The sequence below is a fragment of the Notothenia coriiceps genome, unplaced genomic scaffold (assembly GCF_000735185.1).
Source record: "Notothenia coriiceps isolate Sejong01 unplaced genomic scaffold, NC01 NC01_scaffold00005700, whole genome shotgun sequence".
NCBI classification, from domain to species: domain Eukaryota; kingdom Metazoa; phylum Chordata; class Actinopteri; order Perciformes; family Nototheniidae; genus Notothenia; species Notothenia coriiceps.
In genome coordinates this window covers 184,732-196,642 of record NW_011338401.1, presented here as the reverse complement: position 1 = coordinate 196,642, position 11,911 = coordinate 184,732, and the positions used below count along the sequence as shown (strand labels likewise).

The 11,911-nt window shown below is 40.2% G+C and overlaps 1 protein-coding gene across 1 annotated transcript in view; it reads right to left on the bottom strand.

Moving 5' to 3' along the window:
* The window catches only part of LOC104943090 (cell adhesion molecule 2-like), a 171,117-nt gene that overhangs the window by 24,652 nt on the left and 134,554 nt on the right, over positions 1-11,911 (bottom strand). Inside the window, exon 3 of the mRNA XM_010768409.1 lies at positions 4,905-5,054. Coding sequence (XP_010766711.1) covers positions 4,905-5,054 — 150 coding nt within the window. The remainder of the gene's footprint in view (positions 1-4,904; positions 5,055-11,911) is intronic.

The window sequence follows — 11,911 nt, the reverse complement described above, 5'->3', positions numbered from 1 at the left end:
ATTGTGTTTATGGTGATGACATTTGGAGATTTAAACTCATGAGGAAATGCGTTAGCATTCCTCGCTGTGAGCGTTAGCTATACTGCCCGTATACTGCTTATTGCACAGCTAGCATTAGCCTTATACTTAATAGTTTTCACTTACTTGCATGTATGAGATCAGTTAAGTGCCTTTTATTAGTTTCAACTCCGTTTGAATGTCAGTGGACTGCAAATAAGTCATAAAGGAGCATGGGCTGCTCCCATTCCTGGCCTCAAAAGAGTGTTTGCTGGCTGTTATACTCTGTTCACCTGAGACAGTACCACGAGGAGAACAGGCAACCTATTGTGTAAGTAGCAACAAGCAGGTCACAAAGTATGATCACAAATCACTAGAATCTGTTAAAATCTGTTTTATTAAAAAGTACAGCTGCATATGTGTTCTCAGCCTTGGAGAAACTTGCCATGTTTTTGGTATGGTCTGAACCTCCCTTAGTGGTTCATAATAAAACAGATATATTCAACGTTTGTCTACTTTGTTCTGTGCTGTTGGGTTAATTTTCAGTAGTGTGTCTATAATGTAATTTACAAAATGTGAAAAGGAGGCAACTTTGAAATAGGGAACCTGTTCCCAGGTGAAATGAGAGTCAAACTAAAAGCTTATTGGTTATTAAACAAGACTTCAACTTTAAAATAGGGGAACATTTCTAAGATAGAAATACGAATTTTTCGTTGTTATTTAGCCAATTAACACTTATAGTTTCATGTCTTCTTACATAAGAATAGATCCATATTTGTTAAGTGTTATTATTGGAGAATTACATCTTGTGTTACTACTGCTTATTGGCATATTGAGCCAGCGCCTATTAAGACCCAAACTCATGGAACAACTTCCTCCTTGCAATAAATCAGGTACTAATTAGAGGGTTATTGAGGAAAAACCAAGTAATGCGTTTATTATGGGAGATAATGGTCATGTAGAAATAAGGCATTCTAATAAGTGTTTTTATAATGACTAATTAAGAGCCAAATACTGTTACTTTACGTAACCCTAACCCTAACCCTAACCCTAACTAGTTCATGGTGAATTTGTGTACCTTAATATAAGTGTACGAAACATTTATTATTTTTAGAGTCAAACAACATTTGACACACATTTAAAGTTTATTGTACAGACCTTTCACAATCAGGAGCAATCGCATCTTTCCATCCGACCAGGCATGAAGAAAATAATACTGAAAAATAATAATATAATTATACAAAAACAAAAGTGAATCACAATGTTTTTTTCACCCAAAAAGGGGGGGGATCTTTTTCAGAAGCTAAAGATATTTGTTGTTTTTCAAGACTGACTTTTATGTTAGGACTAATCTTGATATTTCAGGAACTGCACTTATGTTAATGGTTTGGGCTCATTGCTCGGCTGTATGAGGCAGCGACATCCTCCCTTACGGTATTTGTAAAAATGATAACATGCTTCCAGATTTTATAATTGCGCCTTTGGTGTGAAAGAAGCCAAATATGTTATTTTAACCAAACCTACATATCACAAAACTTAACACTGTTACTACCCAATTAGATACACATGCTATTGTTACGGTATCATTTTGTCCAGGTGTTATTGATGCTGAGGAAATAAAAACATGACTTTAACATTAGCCCCTTACACTTTACCAAAGAGAAGACTCTTACATATGATGCGGATTTTTGTTAAATTCAGTCCATATATTAAAGGGTTGAAGAGTGGTGGGAAGGTGAAAAAGTACAGAGATAAAAAAATACGCAACATGTTGGGAACACCGCTCATATCAAACCTGCTCTGTATTATTTCAAAGAAACCCCCGAAGGAGAAGTTAAGCAGGGAAACAAGGTGAGGTGTGCAGGTACTGAGAGCTTTCTGTCTGGTCTGTTTGGAGCCAGAGAAACACACTCTGAGGATCCTCATGTAAGAGTAAAACATTAAAATTACAAGAGCAACAATAACAGTAAACGTGTAAAAAAGTCCATAAGTATTATTGACTGTAGTGTCAGAGCAGGCCAGTTTAACAATGGGGAAGTTATCACAGTACACTTTGTTAATGATGTTCCCACACAGCTGTAAAGAGGCACTCAGTGATATCATGACAGAAACATGAAGAATGGGGAAACACCAGGTTAGAGCGATAAACATGGCAGCTTTGGTACAAGTCATTCGTGTGTTATAATGCAGAGGATGACAGATAGCAAGATATCTGTCATAAGACATGATGGCTAAATTATAAATCTGTACATTTGCATATGTATACACAGAGAAAACCTGCAGGAAGCAGAACGGAGCAGAGACAGTGTGAATGTCAGAGAGGATCTGAACCAGAAGGAATGGAAACAACCCTGTACTACCATACAGTTCATTTACAAACAGGCTGCACAGAAAAAGGTACATAGGTTCATGTAAGCTCCTGTTCACACAGATAACCACAATCAGAAACACATTAGCACCTATGATACAAATATAAAAAGTCAGAATAATCAGAAATATTACATATTTAAGTAGCCCAACATCAAAGTAGGCATCTAAAGTGAAATGTGAAAGCTGTGTTGAGTTCATCAGGATCATCTGATAAGTTTAAAGAGTATCAACAATTTACAATTTTACATTTTTTTTTAAACTTGCACAAATTTAACTATTTCAAATAAACGATTCTGGACTTTTATATTATAAGACTTTTGAAGTAAAGGAAACATTCAGGATAGAAAAGACAGTGTGAATACTTACACTGACCTGCAGGCAGCTGTAGTCACACAGTGACTGCTTTGTGAAGTGATGAAACTTTCCTCTGCTTCTTTTAAACTCTGACTCATAGGATCACAAGAGTCTGACCTCATTCCCACTGAGGTCTGAACGCCCACTCTATGCTTGATGAAAAACAACTTGGATCAGAACAAACTAAAATAATCAAACTCATTGTTTTTTTCTCATTAAAGTTTTACAAACAGTATTTTTATATACAAATTGAAACATGCTAACGCATCGTTAGCACATAACTCACGACATAACTCGCGACAAAGTCATGCCATCAGCACAAACTACATATGGGCGACTGTGGCTGTGAGGGAGTGCGGTCGTCTTTCAACCAGAAGGTTGTGGGTTCGATCCCAGCCCATGCAGTCAACATGTCGATGTATCCTTGGGCAAGATACTTAACCCTGAGTTGCTCCCGATGGCATGGCCAACAGTGTGTGAATGTGTGTGAATGTTAGGTTAGGTTAGGGTTAGGCTATTTATTTTCTGTAACTTTCACGTTGGTTGCAAAGATGCTTCCACTTGGATGAGGCTGTGGCCTTCTCATGTCTTTGCTTACGGGAGGGGGGTCTTTAATGTCCCCAAATATGGGATTTGTAGAGATTTTTACTTGACATGTAGTATGTAAAGCGCTTTGAGGGGTCTTATAAAGACTGGATAAAGCGCTATATAAGTACAGTCCATTCCGTGTTGAGAGAGAGCTTGGTGTCTTTTCTGCAGATCACCTTATTCTCTTAGGAAGTGGGTTTTGAGGTGGATGAGGTTGTTTGTATATAATATATAACAACATTTTCTTTAGTTAATTTCACTTTATATTAAAGGGGCCCCATTGTGCTTTTTATTTTATTTTCTCTTTCGTGTAGTGTGGCTAAACTCCCTGTGTTCCCTGTCTGTCTCCAAAATGACCCCTGTCAGGTTCATTTTAGCTTAATTAGTGTTGCATTGGTTAATATTGCAAAGTGTTGTAGATGAACACATTTGAACTATCTAATTGAGTAAACGCATTTAGCCTGTCTCATTAATTTTTATATCATTTGAAATTGAGGCAGATTGGTAAGGGTCCACTATTGTGGCTCTCCCCTTTGAAAACATAACATCCATTGTTCCTATTTTTTGGCTACAAAATCCCACTTTAGTGATCCTGACGATGTTTGAGTGTACTAACCGCATTATGCTGTCTTCATTAGTGTGAAAAATACACCACCACAAGCAAGGTAGAGTCCAATGCCAAAACACTGTTTATCCTGTAGTACAAATTGTGAAATGATATGAAACCCATTTAATGCTCTCACGCCATCAGTTACACACAAGGCCATTATGTGTACCATCCAAGGCTTAGGTGATTAGCTTTGTTCTTTTAGCTAAATGATTATTCATACTGCACTGTGTGCTTGAGGCAGTACGGGATAAGTATTGAAGGATTGCAGTGAAGGGCACTGAATGGTTGACTTTGAGAGTATTTTGTCTGTTTCTGATCTTCTAACTTGATTTTAACAATAATATTAAACTTTTCAGTAGTTTTTTACTCAGATAGAAAATTATAGAAAACCTAGTTTGATCCACCAATGTCTTTCTATGGGATGATGTCAACATGCTCCAAGGCTTTCCCTGATCATGAGAAGGATATAAATCAATAAGAGAAATAACAAAAGCTTTGCAGCAATCTACAGTCGCCTGCTCCTTGTGCCCTGCTGATCTTAAAATCCAAAGAAAGTCAAATGGACGGCAGGCACACCTACAGACAAACCAAGAAGCAAACAAAACAACAGAAAGCACTCAAACTGTTAACGGTAGGTGAGTGTGTGTAAGGTTGATGGATCAAGTGATAAATAATAGTAGCTATATACAGTCCATCCCAAGAGTTTGCCTCTTTTTCTAAATACCTTCAACAAACTTGCTGTTAAAAGGGAGCACAGCCAGGACAACACAGACACAGATGCTATGACACAACAAAAAAAGCGGCTTATTCAGGTGAAAAACACAGGGGAACACAAGGAGCTTTTCAGGTTGCTTTCCAGCCTAAAATAAAACCTGTTTTTGTGTGTTTTGTGCATTTCTCAACTACCACACGCCTTACTCGGGAATACTTTGTAAGGCTGCATCTGTTGTGCGGCTGCTGCTGTCTGTCAATCTCCCAAACGTACCTTTCTTGTCTCCAAAGAAGAGGGTCTGCTGTGCAGGGTTTGACCACTGGAGGGAGGTGTTGTCATTATACTCCACACGGCAGGTCATGGTTACCGTCCCACCCTCCGTCACCGTCATATTCTGAACCAGAGGGTACTGACCGCTGATGCCTGTAACATGACACATATGGAGAAAAGCGTAAGAGGAGATGAGGATGCATCAGGAAGAGAGAGAGAGAGAGAGAGAGAGAGAGAGAGAGAGCGTCACTGCGGTAGACAGAGGGAAACAGATGGTAGATTTGTGATTGCTTGATTTGTAGGGTTGCTTTGTTAATTAAATGTGCTTAATACATTTCTGATGATCCAATGAAGTAAAAAACGATGACGGTAAACGAAAAAGTAATGTGTTTTTACCCAGAGGGTTTTTAAAATATCGAAATAAATGAAAAAAAAAAACGTTTCTATCACTGAAGGAGCAATTCAGCTCCTCTCAATACAGGACAAAGACAGGATGTCTAGTTAACGTCTTTGCAAAACCCCTAACGTCCTTATTAAAAAGCTAATGTTCAGCCAGGATACTAGTACTGTGTCACTACTGTGTGCTAAATTGGAGACTAACATAGGACACAAAGGGGGCCTTTAGCCAGCGGTACCATCCCTGAAACCTCAGCGACACAGGGAAGACCAATTAAAAAACATTCTCAATGGACTTGTGTGTGCACATGTGGGTTTGTGTGTGTAAGGCCTGCGTCCAATGAGGGAAACAGAGAGATAAACACAGTTATATAATTGGGTGTGACCTCGAACTCCGAGTAGAGCTAGTTTTTAGCATCATGGACAGGTCGCTTTTTGCAATTGGTTTGTCATAGCAACCTGGCTGTTTTTCAGGACAGCTCACATATGTATGTGTGTGTGTATGCTTCAGTTCATGAATGTGTGTGTGAGAACGGCTGTGAGCAAGTAAATAATAATAACCATCAATCTATCCCTTTCCCTATGCCCAGAGGACAAGTTTTAAAGAGTGTGTGAGTAAAGGCTTAGGTAAGAAAGATTATTCATCCCAAGCTAACTTTCTCGCCGTATACCAAGACCCCCCAGGATGGGATCATAAAGCAAAGAAAAGAAAAGATAAATAATCATATATTGAAAAAGAAAAAACATCTCAAATCCATTCCTGTCTGATGCAGTTTAATACCTTTCCATTCAAACACTGCCAATGTATTATATCTCATTCAGCAGGCACATGTTTATGTCTCCCTCACTTCAGTTAATGACTGCACAGGTAAGATAAACAAACCCTTAAATAGCGCTTGCCTGCAGGGAAAGCAGGTGAGGCAAACCCCACCACTGACAGACCTGCGGTGAAGGACGTGTTGAGAGGAGAGAGAGTGAGGTGAAGGAGGGGAGGAGAGGAAGGGAGAGGTAAGTCAAGGAGCATGGGTCATTTCCAGTGTTGATTAAGGCCTCCCGAGGTTAATCATGCATGTGAGAGATAGAGAGGGAAGAGCAGGCAAACGGGGGAAAAATGGATCTGAGGAATGGGAGGCTAGGAAAATGGTTTATTCATGAAAGTTTTGCATGAGGCATGATCTGCCAACGGTTTACCGTTCTCCTGCGCCTGCCCTCGCTCTCTTTATTACTTCCTCTCTTTAAATCACTTACTTTTTTCTCATTTTTCTCGCTCACGCAGTTGGGCGACATGCAGCCCACTGAGATACATTTTATTCCCTTTGTGCTGGTCACAAAGGGAATTTAATGGTTAGCTGCCATACCCAATGGTGGAAATGATGATTTTTTTTGTGTGGGTTCTGAACAATATGATGCAGCGTATCATTTTAGTTCATGACTGCAACATGTAATTGAAAATGGAGACATCTTGCGGATATTATGGCTTGTTGTATTTTCCACCCTGTACTCATCCCTGAATATGTAATCTTCTAATTAAAAATCAAAATGATATAATTCAAAGAACAACAATAAGAAAATATGACATTTAGGTGATTCAATGTTACACCAAAGGCTTATGCCCCTCTGAAGACAGATGCTTCCAGATGTTTAACCATCTAGATTGTCTTTGAGACAAAAATATTAAGCCAACATTTAAATTGTAAATACATATATGTAATGATTTATAGCACATATTATGATGTAGATATGTCAACAATATCTCTTCCGTTTTCTCAGTTGAAGTTGTGGTACTGCAGACAGAATGAGATCACTATGTGCACTACAGGTGACACATATTTTAGCATCCATTAAATCAAACTATAAGTTTATATAATAATAACTTCTTGATGTCTTCTTCTCTCCCCTCACTGGCACTTGTCTCTACACAGAGTTACAATAGTCCGGGGATCCCGCTGAAACACCTCCATTGGGACTGAAAGGGCCAAAGGGGCCACAATGATGGTTATATTAGAACAGTGCAGTGCTCTGTGTGCCTAATTGGCCAGTGGAGTAGGTTCTCCCATTCTCCCCTCCGGCCACCCAGACCTGATTTAAATGTATCTCCTGAGGGAAAGAGGCAGCTGTTCTCTTCTGATTTCCATGTCTATATTTAGGTCCTTCCCTCACTTCACCTCCACGCTTTCTCCTACTTTCAGTTCCTTGCTCTCTTTTCCAGTTCACATCCATTCTACTCAATTCCCTTTTCTGTATTCCTCTTTCTCTCTCTGTGTCACGTTTCCTGCTTTAGTTGATCCCTGAAGGGTGGCATTTCCACTTTCTTTGTCTCCGATTTTCATAGTCTCTCTGGCTCCCTAGTCTTTCACATTTATCTTGATCCTACCTCCTTTCTTGTGCTCAATTTGGCTCTATCTCTCATGGAGAGTGAGGTCAGTTTAATTGCCCTCCACTTTGACTGACATGCCAAGCCAAAGCCGGGTCAACAACGTCCTCCTGTGCATGGCATTATGAGGTAATGACAAAATGAAATTGGCTTTGCTTTATTAGGTTTAATTTGATCTTATATAAGTCAACGTTAATGGCATATGCTATAGAGCAATGCAAAGCTTCATTTTCTAGGATGGTGACCATTGCCACGTGGGTTACAGCTGCCTTTAAACATATCATTATTTCCTCTAGATTGTCACACTTTATTCTTCACACCTGTCTCTGTAGATCTACATATTCTATTTAATGGGTCCACTGGTTACCCTCCTATACCCAGTGTATAAACTGGCTAATAATCAAGGCTGGCAGCAAAGCTTCCCCACAATCCTTTGGACTTGTGCCTCTCTGCACACAAAGAACTGAATTCAATATTTCTCAACAGACCAATATATTACTTATGCCAAAATCAGATGCCTGTGCTGCCAGTAGAGCTCTTCACAGAGGCACACTCAGACAGTACCTGTTGCCAAAGCTAACTACCGGACAAATAATACCGATAAACAGTATACCGGATGCTTCCTGTCTGCGATCCGACATGACCTTTCAAGCAAGAGCAGCGGAGTCTACTAACCTTTCTTATTTAGGCATTCAAGAAGCAGAGAAAAAGAGACAAATGCAGGCAGACAGATGGACAGCCTGGAGCTACTGACCTTTAAACCAGGACTGGAGCTCAACTGAGCTGTAGAGCTATGATGTATGGGCCGGGAATGCAGGATTACTAAATGGATCGAGGCGGTGCACAGTTCTGATTAGACGATTCACCTTTTAAGCCAGTCAAACATCAACCTTATAAATGCAGTCTCTGGATTTCATCACTGTACATTTGAATTAAAAGGATTACACTTGTTTTCAACCTGCCTTCATTTCAATCGGATATGAAATCACCAAAGACATCTCAGAGATCTGGGAACACAGTGATGTGGATGTGTTGTTGCAAAAGCTCAGAGTGCTAAGAAAGTCAGGCAGGTTGTAATAAAGTCAACGGTAGGTAATCCAGAGAGTAAATCTGATTTATAGTGCTTTATGTCATTACCTGCACCACAGTTTGTATGTTTGTTTGTTGGCTTGTTTTGTTGTTTGTCAGCATGTACGAAACAACAACTTCTGGCTCGATTTCAGGGAACTTGGAAGATGAATGAGCCGCGAAATGCTACATGATACATTTTGAGGTGTATCTAAATCACGGCGCTGGCATCTGTCTGCACCCCATGCATTCTTTGTTGTCTATAATGACTTAAAGAACACTATTATGAACACATGCGGTTGTTTTTGATCAATTAGATCAAGGGGTTAATAATCGACCCCAAAGTGGTTCACTGTTCCCAATGTATTCCACTCAGAAGATCATTAATTAGACCCTCCAGAAAAACGCGATTCTGCGATCGCAGAATTTACCGCATAATCAGCAAAATGGCGCAGATTTTTAAAAGGCCGCATAATCCCCGCATTTTCCACACAAAGTTGAGAAAAAAAATAGTTAACTCGTATTGACGTGAAGTAGTGATGATGATGACGTGACGTCATCAGCTCGCGCATCACAGAAGGTAAACAGCACCGTAGAGTGAACGTGTGGAACTCACAAGAGAGAGAAAACACCAAGATGAAAAAATCTGATCCATCTCATTTACCGACGAACATTTCTGCTAAAGACCGGGCAAAGCAGTACCCCGATGTCTTTCACGAAAGTGGGGGGAAACTATTCTGCACCCCGTGCAACTGTGTGTTGGAGCATACGTCTGAGAGTCGACGGTGACGACCCACTTTGATTCATTCAAACATTCGAAAATGCTTTCTGCTGCTGCGGACAAGAAAGCCAAACAACTCACGTTCAGCGAGGCATCAACCTCCAAAACCCTTTCGAGGGCTACAAGAAACAAAGTGAGTAGCCTACAAGATTGAAGCTGGTCAGATAACGAACGAGTAAATGAAAACAGAATGAGGCACGCGCTGCGGCTGCGCGGTGTGTGCGCTGTGTGTGTGTTTGTGTGTGGTGTGTTAAAACGTAGCCCAATTGCTTTTACAAGTAAAGTACAAAGCATGAGATGGTGTTTAATTGAATAAGGAGAGGGGGGTTTAAGTTAGTGGCAGGGTTGTGGTGTGAGTGAGAATAATAAGGACAGGCCCCAACTATTTATAAAGAAATCTATTATTTTTTCGCAACTTTCCGCATATTTCGCCACTTCCCGCATTTCACCGCATAAAACATGCATAAACCCCGCATGTTATCGCCATTATCAAGATCTTTTTGCTCCGCGTTTTTCTTGGGGGGTTAATTACTGCCGGTTGCAGAAGATAACATTTAGGACTGACAGCTTTGCCGCGACAGTTAGTGTCTATAAGGTTACACAGGGGTGCGCTTACCAGCTGGATACTCATAAGCTTGCTCAGGCTGTGGATTCCACAGGGGGAGTGTCAGGGACAGCAGTGGTGGTCCCGTGATTGCAACGGTCGAGAGTTTGATCTGCTCAAGAGGCCTGTGTGAATTCATCATGTTTCTGCTCAAAGTGTCCTTTGAGCGTGAACACATTATCCCCAATTCTTTCACTATGTCTTTTTCTTCCCCGGGTTCCATTAGCCATTCAGACACACCTTTTGAAGACACGATAGCCGCCATTGTTTAGACCGATGGAACAACTGTTGTTTTGTAACCTTCCCGCTACAGAGCATAAATATCAGACGGGTTGCGTCATCACCCCTCGGCTCTGGACTCTCCCTTCCCACTGTGACGCGATTTTCACACAAACACCTCCTCTTTTTTCTCGGAACATGTCAAAACACAGTCTTCTGCACCTTTTTCACAGTCTATCAACCATGACCCGTCCCGATTTCCAGTTGTATCTCAAATGTGATATACCAATGTTTCTAACGACTTTTATTCCCTGGAAATCAGGCCGTCCAGTTACTTCCCAGAAATTAAATGCACATGCCTATGTTGGGGGGAACATATGCACAACCTTTACGGGTGGGTGTGTGTTGCCTAATAAGCCACTTACAAGAGATTGATAGGATATCATGAGGTCAAACTATTTTGCGTCGAAGTATTAAAATCCTCGATTAAAAGTATTGGATTTCCACAGTCTCCTTTATTGGGGAAGGCAAATCCGCTCTAGCCACGTATTCTGCCATTCGAAATGAAATAATGACTGTTTTGTTTGGCAATAGTGATTGCAAAAAAAGTGTCATCTTGACATTGTGGAAAATGATTCTTACCCATATGATTCTGCGGTCAAAATGGTGACAATCATTTTCATCTGGAGAGATTTAGCTTTGGTATAAATATGATCAAGGTGACTGGTGTACTAAAAGCATTTTTGGGATAACGGTCTAAGGGCGGTTTCATCAGCTGCAGACATTCCTCAGACATATATTACTCTTTACTTCTACTATGCAACCCTATACTACGGCCTTTGTACTATTTGAAGATGCGGCGGTTTGCCTGTTGTTTTATTTTAAATTATTACAGATGTGGCTTACTTATTGCGTGTTTTCCGTATCTATTCATTTGTTTGTTTCATGATTTCAGCTACTCTTGAAAAAAAGTAGAACTCAACATCAAAAAGAAGCAAAGTATCCTTGGATATATCTATGATATAATGCATTTGCCATGCAACCACTATGAAATGTGCCTGATATGAATCATGTGGAGCTCAATCTGAACAGTTTTGTATGACAGTGATGAAGTTGGCGTGGGGTGGTATATTATATTCCATCAACACTATGCTGGAGAATTGGTTTAACTCACAAATGATTTTTCAGTTACATATGCTTTCAAAACTGAACCACAGGATTGAATATTTATATAACTAAGTATTACTATGAATATCCAATAATTGGCGTTCTCCTCTTTCTGCGCCTCCTCACTAGCGGAAGTTATAAGGCTTCTATTTCTTGGCTCTTGGTATGTTTGTTCCTGAGTGACGTATGTTTATTCGTTGTGTGGGAGCATTTTCTCAACTACTGGTCTTTGATTTGTGATAGACTCTCTGCCTGTGGAGCAAATTGAATCTGCAACCCCTGCAGAGGGTTGTGAGCTACCTTTTGTATTCAGCGCTGGTGGTATCACACTACTCAGGACATGTCACTGATCTGTAGATATGAATTAATTACCGGCCACTCAGCCGAGCTGGCTGATGGCG